The following is a 25,367-nucleotide window of genomic DNA, read 5'->3' on the forward strand; positions in this document are numbered from 1 at the left end:
TCCCAGGCCCAACCCCACCCTCCCACCACCCCTCCTCCCCCAGTCTGCCCCACTCTCCAGCCTCCCCCACCACCCCTCACCCCCAGCTGACACAACACTAATCGCTTGCCTCCCTCCTGCCCCCATCGGTCCCAATGCCCCACAGATTCCACCCTAAACCCCACCCCATCAAGCCCCACCTCCTAGGCACTGCCCCATGTCCAATGCCTGGGCCTGGGCACTTTGCCCCTTGGACAGTGCCAGGGGTCACAGGCTGGCACTGCCAGGGTGCCCATGCCCTGGGGGCACCGCCCCCTGCCGCCTGACCCCCTGGGGGGCCCCGATTGCACCCCTTCACTCCAGCGGGGTCGAACTTATAGTTCCCCAAAAGTGGGGACCTACTGTAAACCCCACTGGAAATACTCTGGCTGGGTGGGAGAGGCTAGAGGGCCCAGAAAATTCAGTCCCAGGCCTGCTAATCACATTGAAATGACATTAAAAATTGATGCAAGTAGCTTACCTGGTGTTCCCACCAATTTCCAGTGTGGATCTGATGGCACCAGAAATCCAGCGCTGAGAGATGCACGCGCAGCGTGTACGCATGCACGAATCCCGCGCATGTATGGACGTGAGATTCTCCCACCACTCTGCGCTAGAAAACTAGCATGGCGAGGTGAGAGAATCGCCCCCTGGTTCTGGGCACCACACTTTAGGAACGATGTGAAGTCTTTAGAAAACGGTGTAGAAAAGATTCATGAGAATGATAGGGATGAGGAATTTCAGTTACAAAGGAATATTGCAGAAGTTGGGACTGCTTTTGGAGGAGAAAGTTGAGAGCAGATTTGATAATAATATTCAAAGTCATGAAGGCTCTAAACGGAATAGATCGGGAGAAAGTGTTCTCATTGCTGGAAGGATCGAGAATCAAAGTAACTAGCAGAAGCAGCAAGGCGACAAGAGGAAAAACTTTTCCACAAATATATCCCCAACCTTCTGGTTGCTTGCCATTTCAATTCACCATCTTGCTCACATTTCTGTCCTTGACCTGCTGCAGTGGTCCAATGAAGGCCAATGCAAGCTAGAGGAACAGCATCTCATTTTCCGATTAGGCACTTTGCAGTCTTCTGGACTCAAAACTGAGTTAATCAAACTCAGACCAAGAGCTCTATCCTGCATGTTTCCCTCCTCCATCCAACCCTAGTGCCACTTTGTATCCTGTATTCATGTTTTTGCCTCCAGACAGAGCTAACCTTTATTCTACTTTAACAGCTTCACTGCACCATGCTTTGTTTCTTTACTACTACCATCACAACTTCCTTTGCCTTAATATGTTATGTCATATTAGTACCTGATGTCCCTCTCCCTCTAACCTATCTATGCCTGACCTTTCCTGATGTGGCATCTGACCCCTCTCCCCTTTTTCAGTGTTTAATTCACTGTCATTTCTCTTCCATAAATGCCTACCTTGAAGTTGTTCTGCTTTTCTATTTTAAGGAATTTCAATTTGCATCCTTCATTGCTTTCCAATTTCCTCCTGGTGTTTGATAAAGAATTTACCAAAACTTCTTTTCACTGCCACATTTCCTTCCTCAGCGACCATCTCTGGCTCTGACTTACTCCATGTGGAATCCAAATGAAGTTCCATTCTTCATGTTTCAAATCCACCCAGGATGACAGCTATCTCTGAGGCATACAAAGTTCCTCAGTATGCTGTTCCCACCGCATTCAGAGATCCACACTCAGTATCATATGCTGCCACACATACACACCCAACCTCTCTCTCCAAAAGCACCGATTCACCCGATTTCAAAGAAGTCCTGATTCCTAGTTTTACTTCATTTTTCATCTCATCTGATGCTTTAACAAGAAACTTTTTCTCTTCCTTTCAGATATTAAGAAACACATGCTCCAAAAACTTATGGGCTCCAAAAACTGATGCCCCTCTGGATCCTTCCTCTTCTTCCATTCCTTCTGACCTCATCTCTTCTAATCCCACCTCTTGCAATATATTCATTATGTACTCTTGCCTTCCCCTCTCTTACCTCAATGAATTTCAGGCTTGGCACAATATTGAATTCTTCTGTCGCCTGTGTTTTCTTCTTTGGGTAGGAGTCCTCCCCTCACTTAATGGACAATTTCACCCATCTCCAATACTCTCCCTCCACCTGGACCCCATCCGTCTGGTCTCTTATCCATTCTCTGCCCCCTTCATCCTCTCTAACCTGCTTCTTCTGAAATTGTTGCACTCCATTCTCTTTGTTATCAAACTTACTCAAGTGCAGTGTTGTTGCTCCCTACCTTGTTGAGGCTGAGTACCAACTCTCAAGACATTTCTTCTTACCTCCTCCTGGATCATGACACTACCATTGAACATCAAGTCAGTCACTGACCTCATCCCCTCCGAAGATCTTTCCTCCACAGCTTCCCACAACCCTGAACATACTGGTTCTACCTCCTTCCTAAAATCCATAAAGTAGACCAGTTTTCCAGTCTGCTCCTGCCCCACTGAACCTATTTTTTCCTCGATTGACTCAACTTTTCTCCCCTTGCCCAGTCTCATCCCACCTAAACTTGTGATTCTTCTGATGTCCTGCATCATTTGAACAATTTCAGTTTCCTGGCCCTAACCACCACCTCTGCACTATGGATGTCCAAGCACTCTACACCTCCATCTCCTATCAGGGCACTCCAAGATCTTTCCACTTCTTCCATGAATGAAGGCCTGAACAGTCTCTATCCACCATCCTCCTTGGCCTGGCTGAACTTGTTCTCCATTGAACTCTTGCTCCTTTCAAATGTTTCACTTCCTCCTAATAAAATGTGTGGCTATGACTACCAATATGGGTCCTAGTTATGACTGCCTCTTTGTGGGGTATGTGAAACATATACAGGCCCCTCTTTTTCTAGTATATCAGTGACACAATTGGTGCCACTTCTTGCTCTCATCTGGAACTAGAAAAAATAATAAATTTTACTTCCAATTTTCACCATTTTCTCATCATCTTTGACACTTCCCTTCCTCGAGTTCTCGATCTCCATTTCTGGGGATAAACTATCTAATAATACTCGTTCACAAGTTCACTAACACCCACAGCTATCTCAACTGCACATCTTCACACCCTGCTTCCTGCAAGAACTCCATTCCACTCTCCTATCTTCTGTGTCCCATCCCATCTTCCACAATGGCACTTCCAGGATGTCTTCCCTTTTTCTTCTAATGTGCTCAAATCACATGTGCAAGTAAAGTTCCTAAATTCACTGGAGACGAACTGGTGAGCCTTGTCTGTCATTATCCTCTGAGGGATGCCATGCATGGCAAAGCGTCTCAAGCCTGATTATGACTGTTACACTTCATGTCTGGCAGGTGGCCAAGTTCAAACCACCTGGAATGCACATCGACTAGGACCAAGTACTGTTCACTATACCATTCAAAAACGTCAGCCATCTTAAATGACCATAGGAAGTCCAGTATCACATATAGGTGCAGTGGTTCTTTGGTTTGATGTGGCTTGAATGTGTTGCATGGTGCACATCTGAATATTTCTCTCTCCATGTCAACATACATGGAGGGCCATACAGCGATTCCAATACTCTATTTTTGGTTGCTTTCAATCCTGAGTGCTGGCAGTAGAGTTACTGGGTATAGTACTTCTGCAGAGAGTTGGGGATGATGAATTGCTGGCCAATTCAATCCATCCTTTATGCTAACTCATCTCTGATGGCAAAGGCTGTGCAGAGCTTGTGGGGAAGCACCCTTGAGGACTCAGATCAGGATTTCATGGTGACATTGTGAAGCTGTCTGATTAGGATATCTGCCTCTTGGGCATCTTTGAGTCCCTGGATTCTAATCGAGGAAAGCACCTCCATAGTCACGATGTCAATGTCCTTCTCACAATCTGCTTGGTCTGTGGTGGATAGGAAGGCTCTGGAAAGGGCATCAGCAAAGTATAGCTCCTTATCGCACTCGAAGATAACGCAGGTTGCAGCATTGTAGCTTTAGCATCATATGCTGAAACCATGCAGATGCAGTGTAAAGAGACTTTTTTTTAGAATAGGTATAAGTGGCTGATGATTAGTTTTCAACACTTACAGGATGACCAAAAATGAAATCATGGAATTTTTGACAGGCAAACATTAGATCAAGGAGTTCCTTCTCAAACTGGGCATAATGAGTCTCAGTGTCAGTGAGTGCCCTTGATGCAAAGGCTACTGCTTTGCCTTTCTGGGTGCAGACTGCACCAAGTCTCTGCTGGGAGGCGTCTGCTGATAGGAGGACAGGTGCTCAAATGTTGAAGTATTATAGCATCAGCGGGGCTTTGAGTGCCCGTTTGAGTCTGTTCAAGACAGCAGTGTGGTGCTCCTGCCAACACCATTTGACATCCTGGTAGAGGAGCTGACAAAGTGACTTGAATAGCACAGAATGAACTTGGGGAGATTGTCTGTCATATCAAGGAAACGTTTCAAAGCGTGTCAATGGGAATGGACATCTGTCACATAGCCTGTGTCTTATCTGGATCTGGCTTCACACCATCAGCTATGAGTAAGTGACCCATGTAGGGAATCTGGTTGATTCTGAATTTATCACATTGGAGATCACAGAATCCTAGAATCCCTACAGTGCAGAAGGGGGCCATTCGGCCCATCAAGCCTACACCAACAACAATCCCACCCAGGCCCTATCCCTGTAACCCCAAGTATTTACCCTGCCAATCCCCCTGACACTAAGGGCCAATTTAGCACGGCCATCAACCTAACCTGCACATCTTTGGACTATGGGAGGAAACCAGAGCACCCGGAGGAAACCCACGCAGACATGGGGAGAAAGTGCAAACTCCACACAGGCAGTAACCTGAGGCCGGAATTAAACCCAGGTCCCTGGCGTTGTAAGGTAGCAGTACTAACCACTGTACCATCGTGGAGCTTTAACAGTATGGTTCTAATTCTATCAAGGACCAGATAAAGAGATGCACCGTGTTCTTGCATTGGACGACCCCAAACCAGGATGTCATTGATGATTATTTTGCAGGCTGGCCTGCACTGTTGGAAGACCTCACTGCCAGTGGAAATTCCATTGGGCACGTGGGGAAAGTGATATCCATGTACTGGAGACATGAACGTCGTGTGTTGCAAACATTTTTCAACAAGTGGGATTTGGCAGAAGCAGCATTTCACATCCAAGTTGCTGAAAACCTTAGCATTGAGTATGTCAGTTTTGGACTGTTCAGCCATCTTCCTCAAGTGTTGAGATCTGAGCAATGCCTTGTTTAAGTGCACTGGGTGAATGCAAATTCTGACAGTGCCGGCTTTCTTTAGTGCTGTCACCATTGTTGAAACCCACTCTGTGGCCTCATCTATGGGAGTTATGACACCCAGTGCTGTTATGCAGCTCATCACCTTTTGCTTCATAGTTAAGGGGGCACCATTACCAATGTGCACCAAATTTGTATCTTTGAGATTTTTAGAGTTGCAGTGTCGGACTGTGTTGATTCATCAAACCTTTGGTTGGTGGTGTTAAATAAATGTCTACTGAGTGTGACGTTCTTCACTAGCGAGCAAATGTTCTCAAACTTTTTAAACAGCATCTCATGGTCCTTCCTCTCCTCCTCCATTTGAAAAACAAAAGATTCAAATTTCTCGACGGCCTCAGGGTCCACTATATTTTGTAAAGTGTATGCCTGTACTTTCTTGAATTCGTCCGATAAACCAGCGCCACAGTAAATGTGCCACTCTTTGTCCAGTTGTCCTTGATGTTTTTGTTGAACACAAGTGGTCAATGTGACAAAGTCTCTGCACCATTCTGCTAACTCAAGACATCATGTGGAAAAGCTGGGTTCTAAATGGCGACCAAGGACTTAACATGATCCCTTAAGTAGCAGCGTTGTCATGGCATCCATGTAACCACTCGGTCTACACTAAGGATCCAGTTTTGGTTCCAAAATGATATCCATGATATGATTGCAGACTTCTTGCACAAGTTCGCAGAATGCCAGTTTGATGGGGCATCAGTAAACATGCAGAGACCGTGTGCTAAAAGTAAGAAAGGTCAGCAGATCATGGAATCAATTTTTGAGCTCAACAGACCATCAAATGCCCTCTCTGAACCTTGTACAGCTGAACATGCATTCAGCAAAAGGAAGAACACTCTTTGTCCTGACCCCCAATGTAAAGGGATCACAAGCAACTTACAGGTTATTTGCGATTTGTTTTCCACTTCCCTTACCTAAGATTGTGAAAATGTTGGATGATTTACACTGATATTTGAAGTCTATAAAAAGCTGAAGGACTTCGTTTCATTAGCAAACATGGGTACATTTGCATTTCCCTTGGTCTACAGACAAGGAAAATGAGCAAAGGAAACACAGAGTTGGATAAGCTGCTAGAAGAGGAAGCAGAAGTCAAGGAGGAGGAATAAGTCTCTCAGCAAAAACCTGTTTGGTTCAGGATCTGCAGGGAGCATTTTTCTAACTCAACCTCAACAAAAATATCTACCAGAAATCCCTAGCTCACTAAAGAGGTGCTCGCTAAAATTTGCCAGTATCCACAACTGAAACCTTAAGAGCAAATCAGGGAAGCACTGCCAGTGACAGTGACCATGGCTACGAACCCCTATACACCTAGCTCCTTACAGGTTGGAGCAGGTGAAATTTGCAACATTGCCCAGTTCAATATCCAGGGCCAAATTTTCATCTTTGGGTCGTGAAACGCGAGTTGGGCCAATTGGCAACTTGCAAACTGCAGCTTTGAACTTCATCTGTCACTTTAGTCAATTTTGGCAGGAGGCAGGTTCTGAGTACAGAAACAATTGGTTTCAGGCTTGCATTTGGGATCCAAACATATACAAGATGGAGACATAGGTGAAGAGTGAAAAAAGGATTAATGAGAATGATTCCAAGCCAAGGAACTTCAGTTATTAAGGTAGACTGGAGAGGTTAAGATTCTTCCTTGGAGAAAAGAAGTTGAAAGGAGATATGATAAAGACATTCATCAGGGGTCTGGACAGAATAGATATGGAGAAATTATTCCCACTCCTGAAAGGATCAAAAACAAAGGGGTACAGATTTAAAGTTACTGGCAAAAGAAGCAAAAATGACAGGAGAACAATTTTCCACACTGGAACAAACTGCCCAAGTGTTTTGGGGGCAGGTTCAATCCAAGCATTCAAAAGGCAATTGGGCTATAATCTGAAAAGGAAGTATGTATGGAGTTATGGGAACAAAGTGGCACAAAATTAATTCCTCTTTCGTAGAGCTGATGTAGACATAATGAGCCAAATGGCCTCCTTTTGTTCTGTCACAATTTGGGGTTTCTGCCCTCTGCCTTTAAATGGGCACAAATGGTGCAGCCTCCACAGATCAGCCTGGATAGTCCTGACATGCTACTGGAGGTGACCTGTTGAGCCTTGGAGTCTAAGTACTATGTATTTGTTTGCTGAATGATCAATTTTTAAAAAATACTTTTCCAATTCAATCAAATCAAGTCCAATTCAGAGTCTCAACAAGTTGAGACATTTCCGATCCAAGCTGACAAGACAGGGTATGCGACCCTTTACCCTGTCTTGGGCCTGATCTACATGAGCCAAGCTGATTGGAGTAGGTAGACGTCCCCGCCCCCAAGGCTGGATCTCACTTGCATCTTAGCCAAAAGGCCGAGATGCCGCTTTTAAAAATTGCTTCATATGAAAATGAAGCTTAACTGCAACCCAATGGCCACGACCAAGTGCAGCATCAGCAGACCACACTTAATCTTAGCTAAAAGGCCGAGCTGATGTAGACATAATGAGCCAAATGGCCTCCTTTTGTTCTGTCACAATTGCCCTCTGCCTTTAAAAGGGCACCAAATGGTGCAGCCCCCACAGATCAGCCTGGATAGTCCTGACATGCTACTGGAAGTGACCTGTTGAGCCTTGGAGTCTAAGTACTATGTATTTGTTTGCTGACTGATCAATTGATGCCTGGTATGAGCTGGCCCTTAGTTTTTCATGTGTTAATTGTTTCATGCCAATATTGCCATTATCAATGTTTCTGCTGCCCCAGTCCTGTGATGCTTACCCCTATTAACCTAGTTTGCAGCAGCTCACAAAACTCTCCAAATCGCCATGACAGTACACTTCACCTGCTGCACCCCTCACTCCAATTCAAAACTTCTCATATCCACAACAACCATTTTGAAGAATCCACCCACAGAGGATGCAGGAAACTGAAAATCCCATGGCCTATCCCCAGGGCACCACAAAGAAGTCACAAAATTTCCTTCACACCTTTCATGTCCTTACAATATTGGTGACCTGGGGCATGGTTTGTTAAAACCTCTCAGCAACCATGCAATGACTTGGCCACCAAACCTTTACAATCCAGTTTTCCCTCTTGTGCCACCCACAGAGCAATACCATCCTCCCAAGAGCTTTAGACTGCATGAACTACATGATAAATAAAGGAATCACATGCACACATGCTGACTCATGTGTCTCCTCATATTTTATCCCAGGATGATCAACATTTAGTGCAGACAGGGATTCTGTGAAGGAGCTGCTCTACAATTCTACAAGATTGACCTTCGGAATCTTCCTTGCACAGTGCTCCCTCTGTACATACTTCCTTTTCAGATTATAGTTCAATTCCCTTTTGAATGCTTGGATTGAACCTGCGTCCATCACACTCTCTCAGGCAGTTTGTTCCAGACATGTGGAAAATTGCTCTCCTGTCATTTTTGCTTCTTTTGCCAGTAACTTTAAATCTGTGCCTTTGTTCTTAATCCTTTCAGGAGTGGGAATAATTTCTCCACATCTACTCTGTCCAGACCCCTTTATCATATCTCCTTCCAACCTTCTTTTCTCCAGGGAGGCATCTTAACCTCTCCTGCCTACCTTAATAATTGAAGCTCTTCGTCCTTGGAATCATTCTCATTAATCCTTTTTGCACTCTTCACCTATGTCTCCATCTTGGATGTTTGGATCCCAAATGTGAGCTTGAAACCAATTGTGTCTGTACTCCCTAGAGCGCAGGCAACCTCCAAGTTCCACTGCGGCAGTCTGGTTAAGATCACTACGGTAAGGTGAGTGAGATACCACTCTTGAAAATGTAGCCTGGCCTCGTTGTTTGCAGCATGGCCGGCCTTGTATGTACACAGCGTGTATAACACTCTGCAGTGCAGTATCAACAAATACCGATGGCCATGAGGAAACAATTAATGCTCTTTGAACCAAGCAAACTAGTGGAGAGACATGTGAGACATCTTGAAGGAATGTCCCAGTACTGTGCTTTGATGAGCCTGCATTTCTGCCTTTCAGGAGGAGAAGGCCCATAACCTGAGGGAGCTGCTGAGGACCAGGGGTGGGCCCCCAAACCTGAAGACTCAAAGCCTGTAGGGGACGAGGGTAATGGTCATCACGAGAATAACAGTGATGGAACGCATGGGCGACAGCGAGTCCTCCTTCCCAGGTGCACATGGTCATGGGCATCATACAGTCAGAAGTTTCCTTTGCAATAGTTGATTTGGAATTTCAACAGTAGCAAGGTACTTGCTGAATCTCCTGAAATGTCGTAAGATCATGCATTCCAATTGGAGGAGTCTATCATTCTCTTGATCTCGACAAGATTCTAAGTCAAAGAGTGCATAGTGAGCATCCCGAAAGTGGTCAACATTGTGGTGAGTCCCATGCACCAACACATGCAGAAGGTATGAAAGGGTGGCAGATTGGGATTAGCAGGAATGGCAGCTGACCCCCAGAACTACAGTCTATCCAGCCATTAGGACACCACCTCAAGGTTCACCATTCAGAGGAAGAAAGTGTGAGTTCTGTGCATTTGGAGCCAAATTCCTGATTTCCTTTTCAGCGGTGTGTGGAGTTAATGTTAAAAGAAATTGGGTTCAAAAATGTGGAAAGTTAAAAGTTATTTTCATAGAATATTTTTTCTGAAAAGGAAATCAGAAAGCAATTTATGTAATTTTCAACAGAAAGTGTTGGAAAAACAGAGGAGGTCTGGCAGCATCTGTGATGACTTGAAACGTTAACTCTTATTTCTCTCTCCACACATGCTACCAGACCTGAGTTTTTCCAACATTTTCTATTTTATTCCAAATTTTCAATATCTGCAGTATTTTCTAATTTATATAATTTTCCATACAACATGCATCGTGTTATAGAAATAACATCAAACGATATATTACCTATAACTTCTGCCTCATTCCTTTCTTCAATGTGTTTTTTGATTTGCATGAGATTAGATCAGAATTCAGTAACTCAAAGTCAAAGAAGCAGTGATATTACACTGGCCATTCTATTCAGCATGGCAATCTATATTCTAGCCTATGAGTTAGTTTTGTCTTCCAACAATTCCCTCTTTACATGTTTAAGTTAGTGATTATTACTTGCTGAACACGGTATGACCTTTTAGTTGCTCTGCCAATGGAAACCTGCTCAAAAACCATTTTTTCTTAATTCAGACCTTAAAATCGCAATCACTTTTATCATATGTCACAGTTTCCTCTCTATCTTTTTCTATTTCATAAATTATTTGGAGAAAAGTAATTTACATGATTTGTTAGTACTACAAATTAGATCAGGATCATGTTCCATGTCTCAATCACACTCTTTATACCCCATATTAGACATGTACTCATGCATTTATAATTAGGTATTAATTGGAATGAAAACGAAATTGGAGGGTACACTGGAAAATGATTACAGTTACAGTAATGTGTAAAGTCATCATCCCAACAAGCCCCATTTTCTCAATTGTGATGTTAATACTACTAAATGCACAACATATCTGAACATTTTCAAAACAACAGCATTCAATTAAATGCAACCATGTGACAAAAGTGGTCACTTCACAATTGAAAAAATAACAAACATACATTTATCTCAATAGATATTTTTTAAAGAGGAAAAGAATGCACTTACTCAGTGAAATATAAAATGATTTGCTGCTCGTATTGGTCAATATTGACAGTTGGTCCTTTTCATTCTTTGTACGTTGATAATCCATATTGAGAAGATCTCCATCTTTAAGTTCGTAAGATGTTTTTTGCTGATTTGTACCAATTATGATAAATGAATCACTGGGATAAATTGTAGCAACAAGTCCTAGGCAATTCTTTACTGTGAAAGGTGCTTGGTCTTTCTGAAAAAAGTCACTGGTTTGACCAGCAGCTTCAGCAAATGCCTGTAAAGTGAAATGCAAGATATAAATCAGCATCTTGGGCTATGTGGCCAATTCCTAAGACTATGAAGATGTTTTTTATGCATTAAAAAAATCCTATCATGTATTCCTTTACATGCACAAACAAAGAATGCAGGTTTCTTCCTGTAAGGTTTTTGCAGAAACAGTAACAAATGTTACACATTTTCACAAGAAAAATAGACGTCTTAATTTTTTAACCAAATAAGGAATATTGACCACACTCTGCTAGTAATGTTTTATCAGATCACTTAGCTCAGAAATATTACAAAGAGAGAAAATGGCTGTTAATGTCTACTGCACTCAATAACATTCTACCATGTTTCTTCCCTTTAGGTTGCCCTGTGGCTTTTCAAACCAATCCTGCTTTAAAGCGCCTGTTAAAGTTACAAGCAGCTGTTATCAACCTTTGATTACAAAAATGGTACTGGCTATCAACTACAATTAAGTCAGTACTTTATGAAGTGACTGAAATCAATGTTGGTAAAAAAAATAATTGTTACCTTTGGAAAAAACTATAAAAATATTGAAACATTTTGAAGAATTCTTATGCCAGGATTTTCAATTCCAGGCTGGAACACTGGCAGCGTGACAGCTTTTGGGTCCTGGCTCCAGTGGCAAATAACGCACCTGTCAAGATCTCCAACGATGCTAATTTGATAAGTGTTGTGTTCGTCATTCAATTAATGAGAGAGGTAGAACCAGTTCAGGAGTAGGCCAGTTGAAAGGCATGCACCAGCCATTGCTGAATCTGCCATTTGTGAAGATTATGGAGGCTGAAACGAAGGCAGAGTAAAAGTTGGAAGCACTTGAGTCTGGCAAGGTGTATGACTAGAGAGACACAGATGGCATGTCTCCTTGTCAGTGGTCAATATTGTAAGTGAGGGACATCCTTTGGGCAACGAGAGGGCCAATCAAAATGGGAGAAAGGTGTGCGATGGGAGTCTGCTGACCCACTGGCACAAGTCTGAACCCAGGTGCTGCTGGTCAGGTGGCTGGAGGACAGTCTGCAATGTTGTCAGTCAGTGCAAAGCTACAAGTGGAGAGGGAAGTCTTGTGCTCCTAGCATTGTTCTTCACTCTACAGACAAAATGGGAGATGAATGCTGCCGAGATGGTGAGTGTACACCTGGAAAGAGTACAGGCATAGTTGACAGTTCTCACTCGCTTCAAGGAGCTGGCGCTGCAAGTGACTCAAGGGCCAGGAGAGGCAGAGTCCACTATAGATAGGGTGATGACATCTCTCAACATTTCCCAGTTCAGGGGATGCATGCAGATGCACCCCATACAACTAGCTGTCATTTCAGAAGCTGTCCAGTCCTCAATGAAAAATGCCAAAGCATTTGTTGTGTGCACTTCTCTTTCTTTACTATTCTCTCTTATGTCTCCCATAGAGTCACCTGAAAAGGTCCAGCAGTCACCACATGGGCAACAAGTCTCCGAGACTTCAATAAAGACACAAGGTTGCACCATTCTATAAGTGAACCTCCTGTCAACGCAAATACTCAGATCTTGCTGGGTCCATGCATGTCAGTAGAAATGGTTGCACAGGGTGAGGTGCATACTTCAGAGCTGGAGAATTCAGGAGAGGCAGTTTCAGCTGCGGCTAGTCCCCCTTGGAGGACTAAGGACAGACACAGCCCTGCTCAGGTAGGTGAAGATGAATGCTGCTGTATTATCGACTCCTATAACTTTATCCTTCTTCATTTATTACTTCCTTCATGATTGGCATGTCTTCTATTGTCTTTGTAAGGGGCTATTTTCCTCTTTTTTTTCAGGGAATAGTTTTTCATATGTTCTGCCCATATGCTTAGAATATCATTTTCTCTACTTTCTGTGTGCCATCTTTTGCTGTTATGCAGTTGTTTGTATTACAATAGTTTAAGAATTCGGAACCTCTATTACCTTGTTATATACCATATGAATATATTTTTCCTCTAGCACTTCAATTTCTTCACTGTTCATTTCATTTTTATTTTGCTGCATCACATTCCTTCCATTATATATTTTAAATATATATACATATGTATCAATGTAAATATTGATATATTTTTATTCTATTATACTTTATTAAAAGGGGATTGCAACAGGATTGTGTTCTGTCTTCAGATTTTTTCAATCTTTCCAGTAAAATGACCATCAGCTATCTATCAGAGTTACCAGGAATTTAGGTAGGCAGACAGACATATATAACCTGAGACGTGCAGATGGCACAGTAATTATGGCAGACAGAGGAAAAGTTACAAAGAATCCTCGGCAGTTGTAAAAAAAGTTACAGATATGGATTATCATTAAACTGCAACAGTATGCATGGCAATATCAAATAAAAAGTATTACAGCTAGATGCAAAATAACAGTAGAATTGAGAAAAATTAAACAAGTCAAATCATTTCTTAATAGAGGTAACCTAACAATATCTGTTGGGAAAGGTGACGAATATAACAGGAAGTGCAAAACAAACCCTCACAAAAATGTCCAACCTCTTTAGATAAGAACATCTCTATGTAAAGTAGAATGGCATTACTGAACTGCTGTCGGTCAACGTAGATAAAAAAAAGTTGGAATATAAACAGACAATGGAAGACCAATTAAAGGCTACAGAGAGATGTGAGGCGGAAATCAACCAAAAAATGTAAGTGTCATACTGGCGAAAAAAAATGGAGTGATCTGCATTGGTTTTTTCGTCATTCTCTGTATCACAATGCAGCAGCACTAAGGGAAGTTCCCAGGCGTATGACTTGCCTGAAGTAACCGTTAACAAAGGGGGGAGCTGCAGTTAAATGCTCCCAGTGTACCGACAGCCAGGAAGGTGGCAACATGCAGCTCAGCCCCATGGTTTACGGAGGGAGAGTTCGGATGGCTGCTGGATGCCATGGAAGAGAGGTGGCCCATCCTGTATCTGAAAGACGACCCAGGAATAGGGTCTCGAATGTGGCCTGGGAAGCTGCAACCAGTGCCTGCAGTCTGACATACAGGATCAGCACCCAATGCCGGAAAGATGAATGTCCTGATTCAAGCTGCAAGAGTGAGTGTCCATCTGTCTAATCCTGACATCAGTGCCGAACATTACACCTGGAATGTCCATCTCGACCCATCCCTGACACTCCGTGGCCGAACAGCACCCGACCCCCAGTGCCCTCCTTAAATCCCTTCGGCACCTCCAGTTGTAGCCCTTACCTGGCAAGGAATGGTGCCGAGCTACACTGCCCATTCCTGCTCCTCTTCCCCATCCATCCCCCTCCCCGCCCCCAAGGCCCGCCAGCCATCAAGCTCTTAATATCCCTTGTCCCGCAGGATAAGATGGTGCAGAGCCAAAGGGAATGGGAGAAGATGGGTGATGGATACCCGAACTGGAGCTCCTGATCCCCTTCGAGAAGTGCGCAATGGATCTCTCAGGGGAGCCACTGAGAGGGCTATGAGCAACTGTGATGTGCCACGAAAGTGAGGATCCACAAAACCTTCATCAATTTAGACCGTTCTCAAGTAAGTGCCAAGTTTCCCAGATATTCAGCCCTCACCCATGTGTCTTCTCTTGCAGGGCCAACACCAGATGAGGCTAGGTGCTCAGGAATCGGCGCCCCCCTCCATGACCCCCACCAGAACCTCGAGGAAAGCATCAACCAGGTGTTAGAGGCATCACATGCACTATCCACCACTGCAGATATATACATCTCAGTGGGTGCAGTTACCAGACAGGCTTCGGGGTCATTTTCTGGTGAGCACCACACCGCTGCTGATGCACATCAGGTGGAGGCAGGAACGTCTGAGGGATCGGGCAGGTGAAGGTCTGTTGGATCGAAGGACACAGCTGGCCCCCAGCCAGATTCCGGGCTGCTGGAAAAAGTTCTCAAAGCTGATGAGGAAGGGGTGTCAAAGACATTCCAGTAGCTGTGAGGCTGTTTGGAGGAGTCCCACAGTCTTCAGATACTGGCATTGCATGGCACCTAGGCCAACACCGTAAGGGTGGCAACCCAGTGGAAAGCATGGGACAGAAAATGGTAGCCATGGGTGGCAGGGTCCAAGGCATGACCGAGTCACTGAAGGCTCTGGGAGCATGCTCGAGATACAGTGGGTGGTAGTCGAGGGGCTCCAGGACTTGGTCCAGACTCAAAGGGCTATCACTAAGGGCTCAGACATGGTGCAGATGCTGTTGGGCCTCCAGGACTGGCAGTGCCAGGTGACGCAGAGGGGTCTGGAGCTCACTCCAGCTGCCCCTCTGTTGCATGGAGTGTCCCAGGGGCCCATCAGCACCCCAAGGGAGGATGAAGCACTGGAGCCTATGCCGGGCCTTCTACTCAAGAGAAGCCAGTCATCCGCAGCCCTTCCAAACACCCCCCTCCACCCACCTTCCTGACACCGGTGCATTTCTCGGGCAGCGGGCTGAATTGGGTGCCATGGCTGCATCCATGACACCTGAAAGTCGGCCAGGGCCCGCTGGTCCCTGCCCTCCAGGGAACGCCCACCAAGGGCTTCAAAAGCCACGGGGCGTGGAATACAGTTGAGCACCTCTCCCTCTGATGTGCACTGTAGGGAATCACTTCGACATTGGGCCCGATTTTGCCAACAATTTGCACCCGTTTTCGGGCGCGAAATCGCGGTAAAGTCGGGTGTGAGGCCTTTATCACGATCTGCATCCGCGTCCGCGCAGATCGCCACTTTACCAAGACCCGCGAATGGCGGGGATCCGTTCCGCACCCAAATTGGGCGCAACGACGATTTAAATGTATTTGCATGCATTTAAATTGAATTAATGAACTGCCCGCCCAACTCAATCAGCATTTCCCCCTTTGCCACCGCATTTGCCGATCCGGAACCACGCTTTTAGGGACCTGCTAAATAAAAGTCTGAGTCGGGTGCTCCAGCCTCTGAAGAGCGCGTTCAGAGCTTCCAATGGCTCTCTGGCTCAGATCAGTGGTCGGGGGGAGGAGGGAGGCGGGTCAGATCATTCTCTGGTTGGAGGGGGGAGGAGGGGAGTGAGGTCAGATGTATCTCTGGCGAGGTGGGGGGGGGGGGGGGGGATGGATCTCCGGCGGGGGGGCAGATGGATCTCCGGCGGGGGGGCAGATGGATCTCCGGCGGGGGGGCAGATGGATCTCCGGCGGGGGGGCAGATGGATCTCCGGCGGGGGGGCAGATGGATCTCCGGCGGGGGGGCAGATGGATCTCCGGCGGGGGGGCAGATGGATCTCCGGCGGGGGGGCAGATGGATCTCCGGCGGGGGGGCAGATGGATCTCCGGCGGGGGGGCAGATGGATCTCCGGCGGGGGGGCAGATGGATCTCCGGCGGGGGGGCAGATGGATCTCCGGCGGGGGGGCAGATGGATCTCCGGCGGGGGGGCAGATGGATCTCCGGCGGGGGGGCAGATGGATCTCCGGCGGGGGGGCAGATGGATCTCCGGCGGGGGGGCAGATGGATCTCCGGCGGGGGGGCAGATGGATCTCCGGCGGGGGGGCAGATGGATCTCCGGCGGGGGGGCAGATGGATCTCCGGCGGGGGGGCAGATGGATCTCCGGCGGGGGGGCAGATGGATCTCCGGCGGGGGGGGCAGATGGATCTCTGGCGGGGGGGGCAGATGGATCTCTGGCGGGGGGGGGCAGATGGATCTCTGGCGGGGGGGGGGGGGGGCAGATGGATCTCTGGCGGGGGGGGGGGCAGATGGATCTCTGGCGGGCGGGGCAGATGGATCTCTGGCGGGGGAGGGCAGATGGATCTCTGGCGGGGGAGGGCAGATGGATCTCTGGCGGGGGAGGGCAGATGGATCTCTGGCGGGGGAGGGCAGATGGATCTCTGGCGGGGGAGGGCAGATGGATCTCTGGCGGGGGAGGGCAGATGGATCTCCGGTGGGGGGTAGGGGGATCCGCTGCCACTCTGCGGGTGATCGGGGGGGGGGGGGGGGGGGGGGGGGGGGGGTGGGAGAAGGTGGTCAGTGGTGGTGATCGGTCTGGGTAGTGGGAGGGGTAAATAAGGGACATACACACACATCACTGTCCCCCTATCCACCGCCCCCCGCTACCCAAACCGATCGCCACCCCTGCCCCCTCCCCCCCCACTGAGTGGCAGTGGACCCCACTGCGTCCCCCGCATCCCCACCAGAGATCCACCTGCCCCCCCCCCCGACCCCACACCAGAGATCCATCTGCGCACCCCCCCCCCCTCCGCCCGAGATATACCCTCGCTCCCGCTTGTCACTCCTGGGCCGCTTTCTCTGCTTTCTGCAGTCCGGGAACAATCCGACACGGGCGCGCTTTTTCCAATTTTTTTCAAACTGCGCATGCGTGGTTCAGAGCTCCGATTGCTCCGGCAATGCTAAGCCCCGCCCACAGCGCGAATCAGACTAGAGTTGGCTGAGAGCGTATGGGGGCGCCTGAAAGCGGATTTCGAAGTCGGATCTGTACTACGCCCAGATTCGGCACTTAGAATGAAAATGGTAAGATCACTGTCCCCCTATCCACTATAGGCCCAGTGTCAGGCCAAGATAGATTAAAAAGTTGTCGGGTCACTGAGTAGGCAAAGGTGAAGATGGGACACTATAGTTAGGATTAGAATGAATTGTAACTAATAACAATTAAAAATTATTGCACGCCACTGCCGTGACTTCTGTCTGTGACCCGTATCCCACAGGAAGCTTCGTACTCCCACCCACATATGTAGAGCGTTGTACAGCGTGGGAGAGGCTCTTCGGCCCACCAAGTCTGCAGTTTACTGAAATGGCAAGGCGTCATGCTGAGAAGACTTGAAGAATTATAAAAACTCTTCTGTATTCTCGTTTACATTCGGTTTTCAAACATTGATAACTATGCTGGACAGATTAAATGGGTGCCGACATGATCACATGATAATAGTTCTGGAAGATTCTGAGCAGTTCAAATGGACAAAGGCTAACTCAGGCATACAAATAGTTATTTGGTCGTACTGCTGAAAAAAAGACATGCCAAAACGTTTTGTCTTGTACTTATTACAACACTTTGCAAGAATACTAGCATAAGGGAAAAAGAACAATTTATACTGTATGAGAAAAGAATGTGGACTGGTTAGCAAGTGGTCTCTGATTAATAGAAATCTCAGAAATGTTGCCATGGAGAATCTACCATTGATGGCGACTGACAGATAACTGCCAAGAATTCTTTGCAATTCAAAACCAGGTATCTTTACTTCGATTGGTCAAGGCATTGCCCAAGAGAATGAATCAATGAATGGACTGTCATGTCGTCTGCTTACTGAAACAGGTGCAATGAGTGTAAATATTCTTTCTGTTTGCAAAAAAAAGGCCTTGTGTATTAATATATGTAGCTTCTACTAAATGAAAATGCACCACATTGCATCCCCAACTGACAATCTTAAATTGGTTCTCAGTGTAAAATTTAGCACACTGAGGATTATTTAACAAATGTTGTCCAACTGCATGTCCCAACCGCTGTCCACAATGGGCAAGGTATAGATTTTACTGATCTAGCCCATGCTTGCAAAACTCAGAAGTGTGTTTGAAATTAGATGTGATTCTGTGATAAGACAATAGTATCATTTTCATTTAGTAGCTACATATATTAATACACAAGGCCTTTTTTTGCAAACAGAAAGAACATTTACACTCATTGCACCTGTTTCAGTTAGCAAACTACATGACAGTCCATTCATTGATTCATTCTCTTGGCAAGTCAGTTTGCAGCCATCTTCCCTTCTGCCTTTGGAGGAGGAACAGGGGCTGGTGGGAAAGATGGGCAGTCACTATGCAATAACATTTTCTGATAACATATATTGCTCCCCATTCAAGTATTGAGTTGTCCATGAGTGCCTGTTGTCAACTGAAGGAGGCCTCAAAGTCGAGATAGAATGCTAGTCAAATGTTACCCGTGAACAAATGCCAATATTCTTAATCACAAAAGAATGAAAAATGTTTATGGTCATGGTTTAAAACGACGTTCAGGAAATGTCATGCATTTGCAGTAAGTGAAGGTATTTGCAAAAGCATAATTTCAAACTTTCTTGGCTGGATCCCATAATATCATGAGTTACATGCCAATATCCAATTTGTTGCTCTCTAATCAGATATAGGTTTATGTGAAGATCAGGGGGTAAAAATATCTCAAAACACAATCTCAGCAGTTGTGCCAGGATTACAACCAACAATGTGCTGCCATGCTGACTTTGTTAGAATCTGAGTGGTCAATGCGATGCCACTCTACCAAAGGGACTAAACATTAATTGATCTGGGCTTACACTCATCTCTATTGTGTCCTTAGAGGAATGAACCACCTTGAATGTACCTTCAATTTGACACAAGAAGACTAGATGAATGCATGGTATAAGCTCCTGTTATTAAAAGTAGTGCATTAATATCTATAACTTATCATGGGCAAGTATAATTAGAGTTCCGTTTGTTTCATTTCTTACCGTTGCCAAATTGTTAAGCATGGTCAAACCACATTTTGACATTGTAATGTTAAGTTGGTCTTTTGAAGAGATCTGAATGACTGTTTTATATTCAGGGGAATAGCCATTTTCCTCCTCTTCTTTTGCTTTTGTCAGGGTTTTGACAACCTTCTTCTTTATCTGGAAAAAAAGACCTCTTTATTAACATATCCACTAATCAACATAAATACTTATGAAATTTTTATGTTGAGTCATTTAAGATGATTAAAGAACTTGATTGGATAGGTAAAAAAAAAACTATTTCCATTGGCGTGTGGGCCCAAAATGATCCCCTAGAACTAGATCATCCAGGACTGACGCCAGGAAGCATTTCTTCAGGTTGGAGGAAATCTGGAAATTGCACCTCCTACAAAGTGTTGAGGTTGGTCCAACTGAAAATTTCAAAACTGATGCATTCTTGTTCTGCAAGGGTATTAAGGGTTACAATTATATGATATGGATCAGCCATGATCTAGTGAGCACAAGGAGCTGAATTGACCTATTCCTACGAATCAGCTTAATTCGTAATTAAGTATTCTACTTTGTATCGAACAGATAGATGCAAAGACTTTGGATTCATCTGCCGACAACAGAAATTACAAGTCTGCTCAATTTTCATAAAGTCTACTGATGTCTCAAATTCCACATTCACTAAAAATAAACTAATCAAAACACCAAATTTCACTAACTCACCAAAAATATTTGCAAAAAAAAATTATTCACAATGCCAAAATCTTGTTTGAAGTAAAATCCACAAGCCTCCAATTTGTACCTCCATTAATTTCCATTATGTATCATTGAAAGTAGCATTTGTAATTTATATAGATAAAAGAATTAACAATATTGCAGGAAAAAGTTCAAAACTTAGCCAATATGTTCACTTAACTCACCTTGTGATAACACTAAAAAATTTAATCTCCATCGGCTTCTTAAAGCTTTTATTTTTCCATTGGGCCTAGGGTTGCAAGATTTAACAAAAGAGGGCATTCCATAGTGCGCATACCTCTGGCATGCTAAGCTAACTCATGGTTAGTACAACGTGTAGCTCTTCCCCGAGGCTTTTCCCTGACTAATGGATGCTCTGTAACTACGAAGTTGAAAAAATATTTTATGAACAGTTTCCATCTCATTAAGGGGGCTTCAGGCCAATGCACATCCAATAACTGCACTGAAAATTCTGCTCATATTTTGACAGCTATGACAACTTGAACCACAGCAGCTGAGTCAATACACAACATTCAAAAACAACCAACAACATTCTAAGTAAAATAATCCACAAGTTTCTTTAAAAAAATCAATCGTCATTTCTCCAAGGTGTTAAGGTTAGTCCAACTGAAATGTTAGTGGATCCTTCATATAATTCCAAGATCTGAGGATCTTTATCAAAATTGAATTTGGTCTTCCACAGACCATACCTATCTCCCCACCAGGGAGGTGATGTAGCTCTGATATTTAAGGATGACATCAGGGCAGTAGTGAGAGATGATATAGGTTCTATGGAGAAAAAGGTTGAATCCATTTGGGTGGAAATCAGAAATAGTAAGGAGCAAAAGTCACTGATAGGCATAGTCTACAGGCCACCAAATATCATCATGGTGGGGCGGAAAATAAACAAAGAAATAACTGGTGCATGTGAAAATGGTACAGCAATTATAATGGGGGATTTTAATCTACATGTTGATTGGTCAAACCAAGCCAGTCAAGACAGCCTTGAGGAGGAATTCATAGAATGTATCCGCAATAGTTTCCTCGAACAGAATGTAATGGAAACTACGAGGAAGCAAGCTATCCTGGTCCTGTGTAATGAGACAGGAATAATTAATGATCTCACAGTTAGGGATCTTCTCAGAAGGTGCGATCACAGTATAGTTGAATTTAAAATACAAATGGAGGGTGAGAAGGTAAAATCCAACACCAGTATCTTGTGCTTAAGCAAAGGAGACTACAATGGGATGAGATTTATTGACTACAGCTCAGCCTTCAACACTATTATTCCCACGAAACTCATCTCCAAACTCCGTGGCCTGGGCCTCAGCACCTCCCTCTGCAACTGGATCCTGAACTTCCTAACTCACAGACTACAATCAGTAAGGATAGGCAACAATATCTCCTCCACGATCATCCTCAGCACCAGTGCCCCACAAGGCTGTGTTCTCAGCCCCCTACTATACTCCTTATACATCTATGACTGTGTGGCCAAATTCCCCTCTAATTCGATTTTCAAGTTTGCTGACGACACCACCGTAGTGGGTCAGATCTCAAAGAATGATGAGACACAGTACAGGAATGAGATAGAGAATCCGGTGAACTGGTGCGGCAACAATAATCTCTCCCTCAATGTCAACAAAACGAAGGAGATTGTCATCGACCTCAGGAAGCGTAAAGGAGAACATGCCCCTGTCTACATTAACGGGGACGAAGTAGAAAGGGTCGAGAGCTTCAAGTTTTTAAGTGTCCAGATCACCAACAACCTGTCCTGGTTCCCCCATGCCGACACTACAGTTAAGAAAGCCCACCAACGCCTCTACTTTCTCAGAAGACTAAGGAAATTTGGCGTGTCAGCTACGGCTCTCACCAACTTTTACGATGCACCATAGAAAGCATTCCTTCTGGTTGTATCACAGCTTAGTATGGCTCCTGCTCTGCCCAAGACCGCAAGGAATGACAAAAAGTTGTGAATGTAGCCCAATCCATCATGCAAACCAGCCTCCCATCCATTGACTCTACAGTTCCTGCTGCCTCGGCAAAGCAACCAACATAATTAAGGACCCCACGCACCCCAGACATTCTCTCTTCCATCTTCTTTCTTCGGGAAAAAGATACAAAAGTCTGAGGTCACGTACAAACCAACTCAAGAACAGCTTCTTCCCTGCTGCTGTCAGACGTTTGAATGGACTTACCTTGCATTAAGCTGATCTTTCTCTACACCCTAGCCATGACTGCAACACTACATTCTGCACTCTCTCATTTCCTTCTCTATGAAGGTTATGTTTGGTCTTCATAGCGCGCAAAAAACAATACTTTTCAATGTATGTTAATACACGTGACAATAATAAATCAAATCAAATTCAAATCAAATGAGGGAGGAGTTGGCCAAGGTAGACTGGGAGCAAAATCTTTATGTTGGGACAATTGCAGAACAGTGGAGGACTTTTAAAGCAATCTTTCACAGTGCTCAGCACAAGTACATACCAGTGAAAAGGGAGGACTGTAGGAAAAGGGATAATCAACTATGGATATCCAAGGAAATGAAGGAGGGTATCAAACTGAAAGAAAGTGCAAAACAAAGTGGCAAAGATCAGTGGGAAACTAGAGGCTTTGGAAATCTTTAAAGGTCAACAGAAAAAAAGCTATAAAGAAAAGGTCGATAGATTAATGAGTAAACTAGCTTAGAATATAAAAAAAAGCAAAAGTTTCTATCAATATATAAAAGGAAAATGTGGCCAAGGTAAACATTGGTCCTTTCAAGGATGAGAAGGGGGATGTAATAATAGGAAATGAAGAAATGGCCGAGGCATCAAACAGGTATTTTGTGTCGGTTTTCACAGTGGAAGACACAAATAACATGCCAAAAATTGATGACAAGGAGGCTATGGCAGATGAGGACCTAGAAACGATCATTATCGCTAAAGAGGTAGTATTGGGCAAGCTAATGGGGCTAAAGGTAGACAAGTCTCCTGGCTCTGCTGGAATGCATCTCAGGGTACTAAAAGAGATGGCCGGGGAAATAGCAAATGCACTCGTGGTAATTTACCAAAATTCGCTGGACTCTGGTTCCGGCAGATTGGAAAACAGCAAATGTGACGCCACTGTTTAAAAAAGGAGGTAGGCAAAAGGCGGGTAACTATAGGTCGGTTAGCTTAACGTCTGTAGTGGGGGAAATGTTTGAATCTATCAAGGAAGAAATAGCGAGACATCTGGACAGAAATGGTCCCATTAAGCAAAGTGGACTATTATTTAAATGGCAAAAAGTTGCAGCATGCTGCTGTGCAAAGGGACCTGGGTATCCTTGTGCATGAATTGCAAAATGTTGGTTTGCAGGTAATTAAGAAGGCAAATGGAATTTTGTCCTTCATTGCTCGATGATATGGAATTTAAAAAACAGCGAGGTTATGTTGCAGCTGTATAATTAGCTGGTGAGGCCACACCGGGAATACTGTGTACAGTTTTGGTCTCCTTACTTGAGAAAGGATGTACTAGCACTGGGAGGAGTGCAGAAGAGATTCACTAGGTTGATTCCAGAGTTGAGTGGGTTGACTTACGAGGAGAGATTGAGTAGACTGGGACTATGTTCATTGGAATTTAGAAGAATGAGGGGGGATCTTATAGAATATAAAATTATGAAGGGAATCGATAAGATAGAAGCAGGGAGGTGGTTTCCACTGGCAGGTGAAACTAGAACTAGGAAACATCGCCTCAAAATAAGGGAGAGCAGATTTAGGACTGAGTTGAGGAGGAACTTCTGAACCAAAAGGTTGTGAATCTGTGCAATTCCCTGCCAAGTGAAGCAGTTGATGCTACCTTGTTGAATGTTCTTAGTGCAAGGATAGCTCCATTTTTGAATAGTAAAAGGAACTAAGGGTTATGGTGAGCGGGCAGATAAGTCCACGAAAAGATCAGCCATGATCTTACTGAATGGTAGAGCACGCTCGAGGGGCCAGATGGCCTACTCCTGCTCCTCGTACTTATGTTCTTAGATTTTCCATATCTTTGAGTTTAATCTCAGGATGTCTCAAAGTGCTTACTGTGACGTTAGTGTACCTTCAAGAAAGGTTTTCTTTTTAAGTCCTGTTCTCTGCAGTTGTTAGCAGACCCTATTCACTTTGGTTTCATTGTTACCGAGTTGTTTACGAGAGGTCCTTTTATTGCTACTTCAATAGCTTAAATGGGGTCTGTTTATTTTAACTCTGGGTTGTTTTATGATACTGCATTGTTAGGAGGACGGTCATGTGTTTTTGGACAATTTTTTTCCCGTTCCAGTGAGTTTAAGCTTCATTTTTCTGTTTGGCTGCAGTTAGAGTTTAGTTTTAGAAGGGGTATCAAGCTGAAAATAAGTGTCTCTCTCGATTCCTGGTTTTGAAAATTCTACAGTTAACTGGAAGCAAGGCTTCTTGCCATTCTTAAGTAGAAAATCTGCTGTTGGTGGCTTGACCAGAGTGCCTGGGGTTCTGGGAAGTTGTTCTGACTTCAAACTATTCTGAGTCTATCAAGAGAACTGCAGAATTCACCCAAAGGATTCAATTCCAGTATCACATGAGTATCAGACTTTGCTTGTTGAACTTGTTTAAATGGGTTTTGTTTATGGGATTGGTTTGATTGGAACACCTTAGATATATTTGTTAAGGGGAATACATTATTGTGGTTGTTTTGTTTTTGTTTGTAATTGCTAAAAGTTATTGCTATTTTTTTCCATACATATTAACTATATTCTTAAATAAACTTTGTTTGATAAAAGTTTCCTGGTGGGTCACTTGAATCATACCTGAAGTGAAACATATCATGCTTATCCTAGCCAAATTCAAAATGCAAAATTAATAATCCAGATGGGCTCCACAAAACACTTTGGAGTTTGTGACCTGAACCATAACAATTGAGAAATATATAATGCTTCTACATTAATACAACTATCCAATTAATAATTTTTTCTAAACTAAGGACAAACCTCTTATGGGATGACTTTAACTTGTTTTTGTTTCTCTACTCCGCCGTTACCCAATGGGCCGAAGATTCAGGCACCGTGTTTAAATGCCACCCAAACACATATATTACTCTCGGCAGGTCAGCTGGCTGTCAGGGAATG

General features: G+C 44.5%; 1 protein-coding gene across 3 annotated transcripts in view; it reads right to left on the reverse strand.

The window, feature by feature from the left end:
• vps13a (vacuolar protein sorting 13 homolog A) overlaps window positions 1-25,367 on the reverse strand; it is a 434,277-nt gene that overhangs the window by 141,092 nt on the left and 267,818 nt on the right. For all 3 annotated transcript variants that reach the window (XM_078214517.1, XM_078214516.1, XM_078214518.1), the window contains exons 43-44: window positions 19,550-19,708; window positions 10,883-11,144 (exon numbers count right to left, since the gene is read on the reverse strand). In XM_078214517.1, coding sequence (XP_078070643.1) covers window positions 10,883-11,144; window positions 19,550-19,708 — 421 coding nt within the window. The remainder of the gene's footprint in view (window positions 1-10,882; window positions 11,145-19,549; window positions 19,709-25,367) is intronic.

The sequence above is a fragment of the Mustelus asterias genome, chromosome 6, assembly GCF_964213995.1.
Source record: "Mustelus asterias chromosome 6, sMusAst1.hap1.1, whole genome shotgun sequence".
NCBI lineage: Eukaryota > Metazoa > Chordata > Chondrichthyes > Carcharhiniformes > Triakidae > Mustelus > Mustelus asterias.